Source organism: Staurois parvus, unplaced genomic scaffold (assembly GCF_062004578.1).
Source record: "Staurois parvus isolate SC_StPar_1 unplaced genomic scaffold, SC_StPar_1.0 ptg000695l, whole genome shotgun sequence".
Taxonomy (NCBI): Eukaryota; Metazoa; Chordata; class Amphibia; order Anura; family Ranidae; genus Staurois; species Staurois parvus.
The window spans coordinates 390,773-408,536 of NW_028318491.1; the positions used below are offsets into that span (position 1 = coordinate 390,773).

A 17,764-nucleotide genomic window follows, 5' to 3' on the forward strand; every position below is an offset into this window, starting at 1 on the left:
TCACAATATTTTGGACTTTTTGCTATTAAACATGTCCAGTAAAAAATTTTAAAAAATCAAATTTCATCATAAATTTAGGTCAAAATATATTCTGCAACGTATTTGCTAAAAAAAAAATCCCAATACGTGTAAATTAATTGGTTTACGTGAAAATTATAATGTTTACAAATAGTGGTATAGATAATGGGATTTTTTTTTTCTACTAGTAATGGCGGTGATCAGCGACTTTTAGCGGGACTGCGGAGGACATTCTGACACGGGGGGGAACTGACTTAGTGTCACTGACACCCCAGTGACACCAATACAGTGATCAGTGCTGAAAAAAAAAACAATGACACTGTACTAATGGCATTGGACAGGAATGGGTTAATGTGAGGGGCGATTAAAGGGTTAACTGTGTGCTGGCAGTGTTTTACTAGAGGGTAAGGGGTGTGTTCTTCACTGTAAGCACACTGATGGGGATGGTTGTACTGTGTACAGACATCCCGAGCAGTGTGCTCGGGCTGACAGGGAGGAAGATTGTTTGTAACTTGATTATTTCAACAGGCTATACAAATAAAGCATGGACCTAAAAGTAAATGTAATAAAAGTACACTTACCTGCCCCTACCTAGTTTTCTTGGCCTAGGCTACCAAACTCCTGACCATCCCTTGTGTAGGGTTTGCTGTGAGGGCTTACTGCCCATATGTGGTCTGTGGTGAAGAAGATTTCAGCTTTGAAGCAAACTGTGGCTGTTCTACTCATATAAAAAGGAGTAATTACATCTAAAAAGTGTGTGGGGGGTACCATTATCCAAAATGACTATATGAAAATTGAAGGGGAATGATCCCAAGTTGGAGTAAATGGAGAAAATCTTGGTATCCATTGACAACACAATAACATAAACAAATTATATTTATTGGTACATTCATTGGTCCGGTGTTGTCAGATGCCGGCGACAGTCAGCATGTGTACACGCGCCGGACTGGGGGTATTTATGGTGGGCACCATCAGGAGGAGACTATTTCTCATATCCATCTATGGTAGATTTCAGTTTCTCCTGCCTTATTTACAGTATATTGGTATTAGGCCCTGATGAATTATATGCCTGAGGCTTTTGACATGTTATTGCCTATCAGTATGCTCTCAAAGACATTCAAGCATGATTTAATGTGGAGTACTCTGTCATGGGACTCTTTTTGTACTTACCTTTAGCAAAAATTACTCTTATAAGTTGACGTATTTGGGTTTGTTATATACTTTCACAGAGTTTTTTTGTCTCTTCTAGGCCTCTATTTATGTTGCCTCATTCCATACTGGATTTAATTGTGGTGGATAACCCATAAAACCTTGAACATCTAATGTCTTTTGGGCCATAGTTGGCCAATAATCTTTTGCTTCTAAGTTTTAGATGGTGCTTATATACACTGTCTTCAATTCTCTCATTGCTATCTTACTACGGTATTCTTTTAAGGTAAGTATATTTTGTTTTGCCTTTTATATGGTGATCATTTTGGTATATTTTTTTCAGCCACATGGGCACATATGCCTAGTTTGTGTGGCTGCTATTTTGCCCCCTGTGTCCAGTGTGGGGGAAGCATGTTGGTGCTCGTGTGGCCCTTTATGAGCATGAGTCCACATTGGTAAGCAATCAGTTCACTAATCTCAGTGTAGTATTATAAACTCCACGTGTATTATGTTATGTCTGTACTTTGAGTATGTTTTTGTTTAAGAGTATAATTTGATTTTTCTTCCTGAAGAAGCATACAATATCCACGAAACATGTAGAGAAGCAAGCACCACCCCCAGCTTTCTATCACTTCAAGGGTGGGAAGTTACAGTACCTGGGACTTATGTACTTCATTGTACCATGCTGTCAATCCATGTGGTTTTAAATATGAATTCATAAACATGTCAAAGAAGTTTTTAATTGTATCAATAAATATAAAAATTTTAAGTTATTGTGTTGTTAATGGGTACCAAAATAGTCCATTTACTCCAATTTGGAGTCATTGACCCTCAATCTTCATATAGTCATTTTGGATGATGGTACGCCAATCCCACCTTTTTTAGGTGAATTTACTCTTGGAGGCATTCTATTTAATTGTATTAGTGGCTGGATAATGCAGGCTTTTCTCTTGTTCTGCTTTTTGCAGTGATGCCTCAATACTTATGTTTATGTACTGAATGTAGGACTTTTGTGTCCATTTACTTTGTTTTCTAGTATTTCAGAAATGGATGTTCTTGGTACGGCTTGGATGGGATTCATGTCTAACATACAAGCTAGTCGCTTGACAGGTCAGAAATGTGAGGAAGAGATGAAACTATATTTTAGTAGATTATACAATCTTTTGAAATGCAAGTCACATTTATATTGACATATTCATTATTCAACAATATATAAAGGAAGAGGTTTGTCCTTAAGGACTGAGAGTCCAGGTCTTCCCCATTATTAAAGAGCCTTCCCTATATTTAAAAAAATCATGGGAGAAAATACTTATTAGGTGTAGTGTTCAGATGATGACATCCCTTATCTCGCAATACATGTTTGATATGACTACTTTGGATAGTAAAATTAACCATCTTAATCTGCAATACAAATATTTTCTTATGGAATCATCTATGTTTGCCTCAAGTGGAAACAGATGAAGGAACACTTGGAGACACTCAATAGGGACTTACTTTACCAGGAAAAAAATGAAGTTTATGAAAAATCAACTTGCATATTCTGAAGGATATGCTTACAAGTGGCTTGGTAAAAATCCCTCTAAGAGGGGACCGTTGAAAGAAAGGTTACTTTTGGGGCAACCTTTAAACACTGACATGACTGACTGATTCTTCCCTATATTCTTCTCTCTCACAACAGACACGGCTGGGACCAAGTGAGTCACAATAATCTAATTAATCACATTAAAGAAATGTGTCTTGGTGGAGAGCATCCCCTACTGACTCCATTAAGGGCAAGAAATGCGCTGAAACACAAAAACACAATCCCATGCATCGGGGAGCTCTCCCACTCGTAACTCAGGCCCAGAGTGGTGGAGCTTCCATCACCACTATTCATAGTGTTATAACCAAAGAGTAGGGTTCTTCAATTAATTCTTAAAAACATCAGCTGGCACAATTGATTTTTTTAGAAGTCACAATACCAGACTCCAAGAAACAAGGGAATCTGGACTTGTTTTTCCTGAAACTCCCTCCCCTGGTCTCTCCCATGCCCCAACACAATTAAATATTATCAATCTCACTAATACAAATCTTTCTTGGAAGAGTTTGTTTTGCAACTATGGCTGGGATTTTGTACCTCAGAACCCCTGGATGTAACAGAGACTATAAAAGATCTTTATCTCTTTATCTAACCTATAGATACATATTTGACCAGGATAGACAACAAGCCAATCTGGAAAAGGAACTTACTGAGCGTACCAAATATTTTGCTATGGAATAAATTTTGGATCCTGCAGGACCTTATGCTCCTCTATGAGAAGGGGGCTGTAGATGACGACATCCCTCTCCCCTTCTGAAGGAGTATCAGACAGTCCTCTTTCTTCCTACTTATGTTCTTTGGCTGTGACTACTAAGACATTTACACCTAAGTCACAGAAATTTCCAGACTTAATGAGTTGCCCAGTTATTTGGGCATTTTTGTATCGATCTATTAAAGACATGAAACAATGTAAATGGAGGATGATGCCGTCAAGTTTGACTTCTGAACAAACTTTGGTCTTGACACAGTTACAAAAACGAACTGATGTCATTATTAAACCTTCCGACAAGGGCGGCAATATTGTTATCATGACACATCATCAGTACTAAATATGTATTTGAAGGTGCTGAATAATCCCCCTGTAAGGGAATTCCTGTGAGACGGTTGGCTAATAGATATGCGCATGTGTACAGCAATCTCTACAGAATAGTGACCAGACGTGTGCATGCGCACAGAAATGCACGATCATGCACAGGTACACGCACAGTGAATATTGGTGCCAGGTGGGCTATTTAAAGGATACTTCTGCCTGTGCTTAGTGCTGACTGGTCTTCAGCTGTTTCCCCTGTGTCCTGCTGTATTCTTGTATGATCCCCTTGTTGCTGACCTGGCTTGTTCCTGTTCCTGGGCAACATCTGCTGGCACTCTTGTTCCCCTGGTCCCTCGGCACCCTCTGTTCCACTTTCAGTGGGGTCAGGGCTATTGACACAAGTGAGGCTGACCTCATCATTTCATTCTCCTACTCTTGTACAACAATTTACTGATGAATTCTGGTGTCTGTGCAATGAGACATATTTAGGAAGCCTCATTGATAAAGACACATTTGATTATTTGAATGTGAGGACTCCTCACACACCTACCTTCTACACACTCCTCAAAACTCATAAAAATGAATAATCACCCCCCAGCAGACCGATCGTGTCAGATATTGGTTCAATAACTGAAATTGCTAGCAGATTTGTGGATGCATTTCTTATGCCTCACATATTGGGATTACCTTCTTATATATGGGATACTACTGATCTATTGAGGCACAATGAGGGTATTCAGATTTCTTTGGGCTCCCTGCTTGTGGCTATTGATATAGAGGCACTGTACTCTAGTATTCCCCATGAACAGGGTGTTCAGATGACTGAATCTTTCTTGAAGAAACAGGATTTAAATATCTGGATGCTCAATGGCTTTATATTGAACTTTACTTGTGAATTAGATGTACTTCATTGTACCATGCTATCAATCCATGTGGTTTTAAATATGAATTCATGTACATGTCAAATAAGTTTTAAATTTTTCAGACCAATAAATATTGTTAATGGGTACCAAGATAGTCAATTTACTCCGATTTGGGGTCATTCCCCTTCAATCTTCTATAAGAAAAATGCTACTTTAAAGTGGAACTAAAGCCAAACATGTTTCTTGCAGTTTTGCATACAGCAGGGAAGGGTTACGCCCTCTGATAGGTTATGATTGTTGCCTATGTAACAATTAAATAGACTTCCCGTCACTTCTTTTCCCAGAGGTAAAACAGAACGTTCAAAGATTCTGTCCTGAGAGAGAGGAAATCTCACCTTTTACAGCTTCAACTACAATAGGTGAACCCATTTGGAGAAGTCCCCTCATCTCCTAATTTACTTTGATCTAACTATTCACTTTTGAACTCAAGTCAGTAGGTTAAACATGCTCTGTAGTTGACCCCATGTAGAAAATAAAAAAATAATGTTTAGAATCCCACCCTGTCTGTTTATACATTACCCTAATTTCAGATGGTACATATCTTCTTAATAGTATTTACAGCTCTGCCCTCCATCATGTTTATGTCTGTCTAGCTCAGCTGTAGGCCCATGCAATGATGTCAGGAAATAAACTGCTCAAAATAATTAAAGGAACACTTTGAAAACACATCATTGGGGAAAAATATCACGCTGGATATCTATACTGATATGGAGTGGGCAATGTGGTAGGAACGTAAGGATGCCCATCGTTTGATGGAAATGAAAATTATCAACCTACAGATGACTGAATTCAGAGACACCCTGAAAATCAAAGTGAAAAAATTATGCAGCAGGCTAGTCCATTTTGCTGAAATTTAATTGAAGCAACTCAAAATGGTACTCTGTAGTTTGTATGGCCCCTACGTGCTTGTATGCATGACTGACAAAATCGGGACATGCTCCTAATGAGACGATGGTGTCCTAGGGTATTTCTTCCCAGATCTGGACAGAGGCATCACTGAGCTCCTGATGGACCGAAACATGATATCCCAGAGGTGTTCTATTGGATTTAGGTCAGGCAAGCTTGGGGGCCATTCAATGGTATCAATTCCTTCATCCTCCAGGAACTGCCTGCATACTCTCACCACATGAGGCCGGGCATTGTTGGCACCAGGAGGAACCTAGGACCCACTGCACTAGCATAGGGTCTGACTGTGGGTTCAAGGATTTCATCCCCATACCTGAATGTCAAATGCCAATCAGGTTCTATGGTGCTGGCCAGTGACACAGGGCCCACTAGAGGACGTCAGGCTCTCAAGCCACTGTCATGAAGTCTGTTTCTGATTGTTTGGTCAGAGACATTCACACCAGTGGCCTGCTGGGGGTTATTTTGTAGGGCTCTGGCAGTGCTCATTCTGTTCCTCCATGCACAAAGGAGCAGATACCGGTCCTGCTGATGAGTTAAGGACCTTCTACGGTCCTCTCTTCTAGACTAACTGCCTGTCTCCTGGAATGCTCTTGAGACTGTGCTGGGAGACACAGCAAACCTTCTGGCAATGGCATGTATTGATGTGCCATCCTGGAGGCGTTGGACTGCCTGTGCAACCTCTGTAGGGTCCAGGTATCGCCTCGTGGTAACAGTAGTGACACTGATCCTAGCTAAATGCAAACCTAGTGAAAAACAGTCAGAAAAGATGGGCAGGGAAAAAAATGTCAGTGGCCTCCACCTTTAAAACAATTCCTGTATTGGGGGGTCGTCTCATTGTTGCCCACCTAATGCACCTGTTAACATCAAAGAAGCTGAAACTGATCAACAACCCCCTCTACTACTTAACTGACCAGATCAATATCCCAGGAGTTTAGTTGACTTGATGCTATACTCTGATTAAAAAGTGTTCCTTTAATTTTTTTGAGCAGTGTATTTAGGGAGATCAATTTTGTAATTTTGCTGTAATTCCATTTCTGCCTATTGCAACAATTTTTCTATTAGATCTCAACAGGTACATCCACATGTAACACATACCAAAATGTGCTGTGTTTTTTGTGTAACTATTTTTATTATAAAATATTAGGTAACCATACCTGAATATAAAACTCATAGCCTCTTTCGTCAACTTTTGTGTAAGGTTTTCATATATTACTGGTTGCTGGATAATTTGGTAATTTTTCATCAAAAAACAATTGAAGTAACGGAAGTTCCAAAAGTAGAAAAGCAAGAGAACCATAAAGATGATGATGCACAATAAAAAGTAGAAGAAGATTCTCCAGGGTGTTTTAATATGTCCAGTGTAGTTTAGAAAAATAAGGGTTACCAAGGTAAGGCAAATAACTGAAAACAATTTTTTTGTGATTTCGACTACTCCAGTGACAAAAACACTTCCATTCCCTGGTATGCAGTCCCGCAAATGTGTTGTTGTTGTTCCATAAAAGTAATCAAAACCATGATTTAGTGGGTGGTAATGAAAATCATTGTTTCTCTCTTTATTCAATCCAAGATGCCATTTTCCTGCAATTAAACACAGAAATAAAAGATATTTTACTACCATGCTTACATACTACGTACAAATACAATATTTCTTGATCTAAAATCTTTTTACAGAAGTTTCCACTATCAGCAAGACTGGATGAAGACGGGGCTATTTTTCTTCCTGTCTGACAAAACAATGGTCATTTCATTTTATGTACAAATACCATTATTACCAATGGATAAAATGGTAAGCGTTAAACACACTAGTTTGTCAACATGACCGAAAAGCACTCCCGACAGATAGACAAGAGCTGTTAACAATGACTGCTTATCATTAAAAAATCAAAATGACTATTACATTAGGAGCACAAATATTTACATTGTGAGACATCTTTTTTTTTTCTTTTCTTTTAACCTCTGCGTAACAGCTGCCGATGCAGAACACAGATCGCTGTACATTGACCAATCAGTGATCACATGAATAGTAGTAAACAAGATGTCACTTCCTAACATCATTGCTTACTACTTGTCAAATCTGTGAATGTCACAGAGGTCACATGGCACAAGGCTACTCACAACAGCCCTGTACCATGTGACAAGCTGTGACCAATCACAGCTCTCACAGTTCTCAATGGCTGCAGGAATGCAGCCAGAGAGAAAGAGAAATGATTTATTTTACAGCCTTTATGGGTGTAAAATCAATCAGTGTAAAAAAAGGAAAAAAAATCATCACCCCCCACAAGCGGTACAGTGTCACTATGGTGACACTGTACTGCTAGGGTGACAGTATGTAAAAAAAAAAACATAATATAAAAATAAAAAAATGTAAAAAATGTTTTTGAAAAATTATAATTTTTGCTTATAAACTAATTTTGGTTATTTTATTTTACTAAAAAGATTGATGAATAAATTTTGGCCAAGATTTATGAAGAATAATTATTTATTTGCAATTTTGCAAAAATGTTTGGTCTTTTCCATTTGTATAGCAAAAAAAATTAAATTCCAATGGCTAATAAATACCACCAAAGTAAAGTTTTATCTGTCTCAAAAAAATGCTAAAAATTTCCTATGGGTACAGTGTTGCATGACTGCACAATTGTCATTCAACGTGTGATCGCATTGAAAGCTGAAAATTGGTCTGGACTGGAAGGGGGTGAAAGTGTCCAGACTTGAAGTGGTTAAATAAAGGTTTTGTCAAAACGTTTTACTTTTGTGTGTGTCAATGAGTGGGCATACTATGTACGTCCTACTCATTCACATTGGGGAGTTAGCATCTGGGAACCTCCTTACTGTTAGAGGGCTTTCAGATTCCCATAAACCCCCTTTCTGCAGACCTACACAACCACCAGACCAAGTTATGGAGAAATGGTCCTTGTCCTCGAAGATGGGGGTACCTTTCCATGCTGAGGGCAAGAGACCTGGTATCATTCAGAATGGGGGCTGCACACTGTCCCCCTTCTTTTCTGGTCTACATGGCTGCATGCATGCTTAAAAGGGTCTGGTATGGATTTTGGGGGAGCAGATGCTTTTATCCTTGGGTTTTTTCCCGTCATCTTTGAGCAATGCAACTATGCATATACCATAGTGGCCAATGTCACTGGAAGCTGGAAATCACTGAAACAGACACTGCTACTTCAGTGATCTCTACTTGCTTCCAGGTCCTGCACCAAGTGACTGCACTCCTGCTTACTGAATACAGGAAGTCAGCTGGCATTCCAAGAATGCTTTACGTTTTCTCAATGAATGCAAAGCTTTCTCTGCTTGGACAAGGTGGAGAGCACGATATCACCTCACTGCCTCATCCAATCAGAGAAATTTTTGCAAAGCCATGCTAAGTGGGCAACCTCCTGTATTCACAATGCATCAGGCCAGCCACTTAGCAGGGATACGAAAGCAAGTAGAGATCACTGAAGTTGTGGTGTATACTTCAATGATTTCCAGCTTCCAGGGGCATCAGCCAAGTATGTTATATACATAGTTATATTGATTCAAGCTGGAGGAATTCTTTAATCTAATTACAGCTTGGAAACCTCTATATGATTTCTGTATTATAAGTTAGTTGTCTGTCTGACTAGAACAGGGGTCTGCAACCTTTAAGACATAAAGAGCCACTTGGACCCGTTTCCGAGAGGGAAAAAAAGACTGGGAGCCGCAAAACCATTGCAACATTTAAAACAAATCCGACACTGCATATATTGCAAAAAACGCTCTGGTCATGGAGGGGGTTTAAGGGCCCAGTAAGCAAAGGGTTAATCAGGGCCACAGTGTATCGTCATAATCACAATCATAGCCTTAGGTCAGTGGTGGGCAACCTTTTTTTTCGACTGAGCCAAATCTCGCCAAAACCACGATTGAAATTTATTTTGAGAGAAACATTTTTAAAACTGAAAATACATCCCCCATATAGTAATTCATCCCCCATATAGTAATTCATCCCCCATAGTAATTCATCCCCCATATAGTAATTCATCCCTCATATAGTAATTCATCCCCCATAGTAATTCATCCCCCCTATAGTAATTCATCCCCCATATAGTAATTCATCCCCCATAGTAATTCATCCCCCCTATAGTAATTCATCCCCCATATAGTAATTCATCCCCCGTAGTAATTCATCCCCCATAGTAATTCATCCCCACTATAGTAATTCATCCCCCCTATAGTAATTCATCCCCCCTATAGTAATTCATCCCCCATAGTAATTCATTCCCCATATTGTGTGAATTCACTTACCTTTGCTCCGCGCGTTCCTCTCGCTGGGTTCCCGCGCCGTTCTGGTCTTCAGGGCGGACTGTGAGAGGAGAGGAGTTCGTCACGCTGCCCCGCCTACATCCGGGCTGCCCCGCCTACATCCTGACAGCCAATGTTTGCCAGCGGGCGCCCGGCACACAGAAGATCTGCATTAAAAGAGCCGCGGCTTGCCGACCCTATTGCCTGTCACCTGGTGGGCAGTGTGCTCCGGAGCCGCAGGAAAGGTGAAAAAGAGCCGCATGCGGCTCCGGAGCCGCGGGTTGCCGACACCCGGACTAGAAGAATAGCACTTTGAGTTGGAGACCATGGATGGGAGACCTTATATGATTTGCTATTGTTTTGTTCCATTACATGCAGATACAGTATGGCTTTGATTCCATCACTTTTACATTATATGACAGGTATGTTTTTTCTAGCAACAATTTTATTGCTGAAACCTTTACCTTTTGACAAAAATATTGGTGAATTAAAAGTGTTATTTATGTGAATTGTATAAGAGCAGTGGCCCTAGCAGGTGAATTATTACAGTTAACAGTGTCCTTTATATATGGCAGTATTTGGTTTACTATTGTAGGCAACAATGTACTGTATATGACTGATTAAAATGTTTCCCAGATGCTCCAGAGGAGTGGTTATGCTTCATGGGTGTCAGCTTGCGCTATGAACTCCTAATTCTATTACTTGGGTGGGGCCAGGAGGTGACGGCACCACACATGGCAGGGCTGAGTTTCGTGGTTTTGGATTGTGGCTGGATACAACCCAGGTTACAATTGTATGAGAGTTTACTTGTGTCAGTGGAGACACAAACAAAGACACAGAGTAGAGGGAACTGAGCAAGTGCAAGTAGAGCTGCTCTGTTTTTTGAGGATTAATACAATGGTATAAAATGGGGCACTGTATAATTGTTCATTGTATAATTAGCACCTGCTACCATTGAGGCAACTGAAGATTTGTCGAGTCTATTTCACCAGTTCGGCTGACAGCCCTTTAATGACAGTTTTTCAGCATTCTATGTTTTACAATAGGAATTTTGCCTGGTGTTACTGTAATGTGGTACACTATCCATAATGTTATCCTAAGACTGTGTTAATTTTTCTAACCGATGAATTCCTAATTCATCACGATTGTCTGCCTTATGTCTGCTATGCAGTTTGTTATTGGTTAAAACAATAAACAATTTGAACAAGAAAAATAAAAACTGACCACGCTAGGCAGGTGAACACACCATAGTCAGTTGTGCAGGGAACTCAGCCTGCTCTTCTCCAATTATCAGACTTGTCCTGACACCCTCCCCTCCCTCCGCATAGCCTTTCACTGGGAAGATTAGTGTGCTGCTGTTTCTCCTTCACTAGCTCTTATGCAGATTTGAACAGAGGGTATGTGATCACTTATAAAAAAAGGGGGGAAAAGGTATCTATAATGTTTTTATATCTATTTTATTATTATTTTTATTTATTTCAGGTACTTATATAGCACCATCAATTCACACAGTGCTTTACATATATATTATACATTCACATCAGTCCCTAACCCTCAAGGGATGTACAATATAAGGTCCCTAACTCACATTCCTACATACACATACTATGGCCAATTTAGACAGGAGCCAATTAACCTACCAGCATGTCTTTGGAGTGTGGGAGGAAACCAGAGTATGCAAAGGAAACCTACGCAGGCACAGGGAGAAAATGCAAACTCCAGGCAGGAGGTGCCATGATTGGGATTTGAACCAATGACCCTAGTACTGCCAGGCAGAAGTGCTAACCAATTAGCCACTAAGCTGCCCCATTATATGTTTTTATATCTATTTTAAACTAAATGGGCTGTTTTACAAGGTGAGGGTTTACAGTCACAAGTCACATTTATTTCAAGAGGGTGTTTCCTTCTGTTTTCTACCCCTACCTTCCAGGATAGTTTTGCTGTTTATTTTAATTGTTTCGAAATGTAATGAAAAAATAGACCATAGCTGTGGGTGGAAAAATTATCTTTGTAACTATTAGCCCCATAACGTTTAATCAGATTCTTTATATGTGCACATTACAAGCATTGCAAATGAGAATGAACATATATACTGTATCATAACTAATACCTTACAGATACTATTTTCATACAGAAAATACTAACATTGTAACATGATTTAACAGCAGGTGATCATAGGTGCCTGGTACTTTGAATTAATTTTCAAGAACCATTAAATCACTAAGCAATTTGGGATGTTCCATTAAATCAAATGCTGACTGCTTTCTTAAGTTCTAGAAAACCCAATATCTCTGCTCTCATATTTAACTTTGTTCCCTAAGCATGAGAGACACAGTGTGATTGATTTACTAAAGGCAAATAGACTGCACACTTTAAAATTACAGTTGCTCCAGAGCAAATTTGGTATGCTCCATTAAATCAAATGCTAACTGCTTTCTAAAGTTCCAGAAAACCCAATATCTCTGCTCTAACATTTAACTTTGTTCCCTAAGCATGATAGACACAGTATGATTGATTTACTAAAGTCAAATAGACTGCACACTTTAAAATTACAGTTGCTCCAGAGCAAATTTGGGATGCTCCATTAAATCAAATGCTGACTGCTTACTAAAGTTCCAGAAAACCCAATATCTCTCCTATCATATTTAACTTTTTTCCCTAAGCATGATAGCCACAGTATGATTGATTTACTAAAGGCAAATAGACTGCACACTTTAAAATTACAGTTGCTCCAGAGCTTAGTAAATGAGGTAAAGCTTCACTTTACAAAGAATACCCATCACATGCAAAGAAAATAAAAAATATCAGTTTTGCTTGCACAAGGTTGGATGATGGAAGTCAGCAGAGCTTCCCCTCATTTACTAAGCTCTGTTGCAGGTGCACCTGCAGAAGGTGCATTTGCCTTCAGTAAATAATCCCCATTCAGTAGCAAATAGGTAAAAGAAAATATCCTGCAAGATAATGGCATATTGTGCTAGTATACATTGCATACTAGCACAATATGAAATGCTTACCTTAGAACGAAGCCCTCCAGCGGTGCGCTGTCACCTATGACAAGGCTTCCATTTTCACCCAGTGTTCCTTCAAGATTTGCAAGCTCCAGCTGTTTGACTGGCCGAGCTCTGATGACGTCATTTGTGTGGATGTTTTGGCCGTGACTCGGAGCTCAAGTGTGCCGATCCTTCAGAGGGTATGCACCGGTGATGTCACCAGCTGTATGCAGTATGAACATCTCTTAAACAGTGCAAGTTTAGGAGATATTCACTGTACCTACAGCCTTATTATAGGCTTACCTGTAGGTACAAGTTAAAAAAAAAAAATTTATTCCACTTTAATAGCGGAAAGTCACTAAAAGTGGGAAGTCATAGGTACTGGAAATGGGAAGGCATAGAATTTTGAACTTGGAAGTGTGTAGTCGTGTCTTCAATTTTAGGCAACAATGTTGATGTTGGCCTACATGCCCTTGGTTTTTTGGAAATTTGGGGTTCCGGCTAAGTTAATTAAAAGGTATGTGTAGGCACCTCAGGATTCCTGCAAATGAATCATATTTCAGCTTTACTTGTTTTTTTCTGAATGGAAAGGGTTGCTTTAAATTTGTTCAGGAAATGGCATAGGCTGGTATGATATAGATAGAAATTCAATCGGATCTCCCAGCATGCTCTCCCAGCTAGCTCAACAACAGCTCAATATCATCCCGTTCACAACAGCTAGACATCATACATCATCACGTTCAATAATATCATACATATTCAACAGCAGCCTTCCAAACCATGTTGAACAGTATCATACATATTCATCAGTAAATTTTCAAATTACCAAATATAAAATTGTTATTATGTCAGTTCAGTACCTAGAAAATAAAATATACATGACTAAGAAGCAGTTTTCATTTTAAAGTATAAGAAACATGATGACAAACGGACGAGAGTCGGAAACATATAAATACGGTGGCTTTGCTTTCCAAACAAATACTTCTTTCAAATATAACAGATATTAGTTATCAGTCTGTGCTCGGCATTCAAAACATTTGAAACGTTTTGCTTCTAAGTGTGTTTGCTTCTGGAGTCTGTTATTATCGCAGAGAAAACATGTTCATGTATACCAAAAGTATTTTTATGGTGCAGCTCAGCCGAGTGCTACTTTCTTGCTGAGAGAGTGTAGTGGATGGGTAATTACAATAGGCCGTATTTTGGACTCACTCAGAAGTTCAATAAGAACATTGCCAGGCAAGTTGCAGTAATTATTATTACTGGACCAAAAGACTGCTAAACAATAAATGACTAAACTTTTTAAAGAAAAGATCATCCATACTGCCACCCTACTGTATGGTATACCAAGATGTCAATAATTTTGTATTTGACCATATTTATAGCAATTATTACTGTCAAACATTATAACCCCCCAAGAGAAAATGCAGGAATCAATGGCAAAAATCAGTAATTTTACTTAAACGTGTCCAGTAAATTATTATTTTTTTAAATCAAATTTGTCATAAAGTTAGGCCAAAATGTATTCTGTGACATGTCTTTGCTAAAAAAAAAATCCCAATACGTGTCAATGAATTGGTTTACATGAAAGTTATAGCGATACTGGAATTTCTTTTTTTGCTAATAATGGCGGCGATCAGCGACTTATAGTGAGAATGTGGGACTGCTGCTGAGATTCTGACACTGGGGGAAACTGACTTGGTGTCACTGACATCCCCAGTGACACCAATACAGTGATCAGTGCTAAAAAGAAAAGAACTGACACTGTACTAATGGCACTGGGCAGGAAGGAGTTAACACGAGGGGCGATCAAAGCGTTTACTGTGTGATGGGAGTGTTTTACTAAGGGGCGGAGTGTTGGTGCTTCACTGTAAGCACACTGCTCTGGATGGCTGTGCACAGTCATCCAGAGCAGTGTGCCCGAGCCGACAGGGAGGAGGACTGTTAGTAAACAAAGCAGCCCTCCTCCCCATCGGTGATCACCGGCCGGGACCCAGTGATTCACAGCCATGGGTGCAAATGGTGGTGCGGGTAGGGTGCTTGCACGCGCCCCCTACCCGGAAATGCAAAATCACGTATATATACGATTTTGCCCTGTAGCAATATTTCTGCTATAGGGCGGTTGGGAAGCAGTTAAATCACTCTGCTCACTAGCACTAGTGGATAGCCTTATGAAAAAAAAAAAATATATAAATATACAGTATCCTTCTTATATATGGAAGTAATAAGATAATACCAGAAGCTTGATGAAAATAAGCGTACAAACGTATACATTAAATCACAATGCGTTAATGTTTGTTAACCAACACATACTGTATGTCAAGGCTTTCAATGATATTAAAGTAGAACTACAGGCAAAACTTTTCTCATTTTGGATAGCGTAAGGGAGGGTTATAACTAGAGATGAGCGAATCGAACATGACGAAGTGGAATTCGTTTCGAATATTAGGAAAAATTCGATTCGCGCCGCATCCGAAAATTAGCAAACTTCGGATGCACGAATCGAATTTTCCCCGATCGGCCGATTTTCATCCCTTCTACAGCCGGCAAAAAGTGTCCCTGCAGAGAGCTCCGCTATTTCTGACAGTTCTCTGACAGTTCCTTCACATTTACAGCGGTTGAAACATTGTATCTATTTGTTTCCATTTAGGATACAGATGTTTTTATTCGGAAACAAATAGATACAATGTTTCAACCGCTGTAAATGTGAAGGAACTGTCAGAGAACTGTCAGAAATAGCGGAGCTCTCTGCAGATACACTTTTTGCTGGACTGGAATTCTTCTTATTTTCATCCTCATCCTCTTCTTCTTCTTCTTCGTCCTCATCTTCTTCTTCATCCTCATCCTCTTCTTCTTCTTCTTCTTCATCATCCTCATCCTCTTCCTCATCTTCTTCTTCTTCATCCTCATCCTCTTCCTCATCCTCATCTTCTTCTTCTTCTTCTTCATCCTCATCCTCTTCTTCATCCTCATCTTCTTCTTCTTCTTCTTCTTCATCCTCTTCTTCTTCTTCATCCTCTTCTTCTTCTTCCTCATCCTCCTCTTCTTCTTCTTCCTCATCCTCTTCTTCTTCCTCTTCCTCATCCTCATCCTCTTCTTCCTCATCCTCTTCTTCATCATCCTCTTCCTCATCCTCATCCTCTTCCTCATCCTCTTCTTCTTCATCCTCATCCTCTTCTTCCTCATCCTCTTCTTCTTCTTCTTCCTCATCCTCTTCTTCTTCTTCTTCCTCATCCTCTTCTTCTTCTTCTTCCTCATCCTCTTCTTCTTCTTCTTCCTCATCCTCTTCTTCTTCTTCTTCCTCATCCTCTTCTTCTTCTTCTTCCTCATCCTCTTCTTCTTCTTCTTCTTCCTCATCTTCTTCTTCCTCATCCTCTTCTTCTTCTTCTTCTTCTTCTTCCTCATCCTCTTCTTCCTCATCCTCTTCTTCTTCTTCTTCTTCCTCATCCTCTTCTTCCTCATCCTCTTCTTCTTCTTCTTCTTCTTCCTCATCCTCTTCTTCCTCATCCTCTTCTTCTTCTTCTTCATCCTCATCCTCATCCTCTTCTTCATCATCCTCATCTTCTTCTTCTTCATCATCCTCACCCTCACCATCATCCTCTTCTTCTTCATCCTCATCCTCTTCTTCTTCTTTCTCATCTTCTTCTTCTTCTTCTTCTTCTTCTCCTTCCTCATCCTCTTCTTCATCATCCTCACCATCATCCTCTTCTTCTTCATCATCCTCATCCTCTTCTTCTTCCTCTTCCTCTTCATCCTCATCCTCTTCTTCTTCTTCTTCTTCATCCTCATCCTCTTCCTCTTCTTCTTCTTCATCCTCATCCTCTTCTTCTTCATCATCCTCATCCTCTTCTTCTTCTTCATCCTCTTCCTCTTCATCCTCATCCTCTTCCTCTTCATCCTCATCCTCTTCCTCTTCATCCTCATCCTCCTCTTCTTCTTCTTCTTCTTCTTCATCATCCTCATCCTCTTCTTCTTCATCATCCTCATCCTCTTCTTCTTCTTCTTCATCCTCATACTCTTCTTCTTCTTCATCCTCATCCTCTTATTCTTCTTCATCCTCATCCTCTTCTTCTTCTTCTTCTTCTTCTTCTTCTTCCTCCTCACCATCATCCTCTTCCTCTTCTTCATCCTCATCCTCTTCTTCTTCTTCTTCTTCTTCTTCTTCCTCATCCTCATCCTCTTCTTCTTCTTCCTCGTCCTCTTTCTTCTTCATCCTCATCCTCCTCTTCTTCATCCTCATCCTCTTCTTCTTCCTCATCCTCTTCTTCTTCCTCATCCTCTTCTTCTTCTTCTTCTTCTTCATCCTCATCCTCTTCTTCTTCTTCTTCATCCTCATCCTCCTCTTCTTCTTCTTCTTCTTCATCCTCATCCTCTTCATCCTCATCCTCCTCTTCTTCTTCTTCTTCTTCATCCTCATCCTCTTCTTCATCCTCATCCTCTTCTTCTTCATCCTCTTCTTCTTCTTCTTCTTCTTCTTCCTCATCCTCTTCTTCTTCTTCATCCTGATCCTCTTCGTCTTCTCCTTCCTCATCCTCTTCTTCATCATCCTCACCATCATCCTCTTCTTCTTCCTCATCCTCTTCCTCTTCTTCTTCTTCATCCTCATCCTCTTCCTCTTCATCCTCATCCTCTTCCTCTTCATCCTCATCCTCATCCTCCTCTTCTTCTTCATCCTCATCCTCTTCTTCTTCTTCCTCACCCTCATCCTCTTCTTCTTCTTCATCCTCATCCTCTTCTTCATCCTCATCCTCTTCTTCATCCTCATCCTCTTCTTCTTCTTCTTCCTCATCCTCATCCTCTTCTTCTTCCTCGTCCTCTTCTTCTTTCTTCTTCTTCATCCTCATCCTCCTTCTTCATCCTCATCCTCTTCTTCTTCTTCATCCTCATCCTCTTCTTCTTCTTC

General features: G+C 39.9%; 1 protein-coding gene across 2 annotated transcripts in view; it reads right to left on the reverse strand.

The window, feature by feature from the left end:
* Window positions 1-17,764, reverse strand: part of STS (steroid sulfatase) — a 307,980-nt gene that overhangs the window by 145,300 nt on the left and 144,916 nt on the right. For both annotated transcript variants that reach the window (XM_089652895.1, XM_089652894.1), the window contains one exon: window positions 6,760-7,183. In XM_089652895.1, coding sequence (XP_089509021.1) covers window positions 6,760-7,183 — 424 coding nt within the window. The remainder of the gene's footprint in view (window positions 1-6,759; window positions 7,184-17,764) is intronic.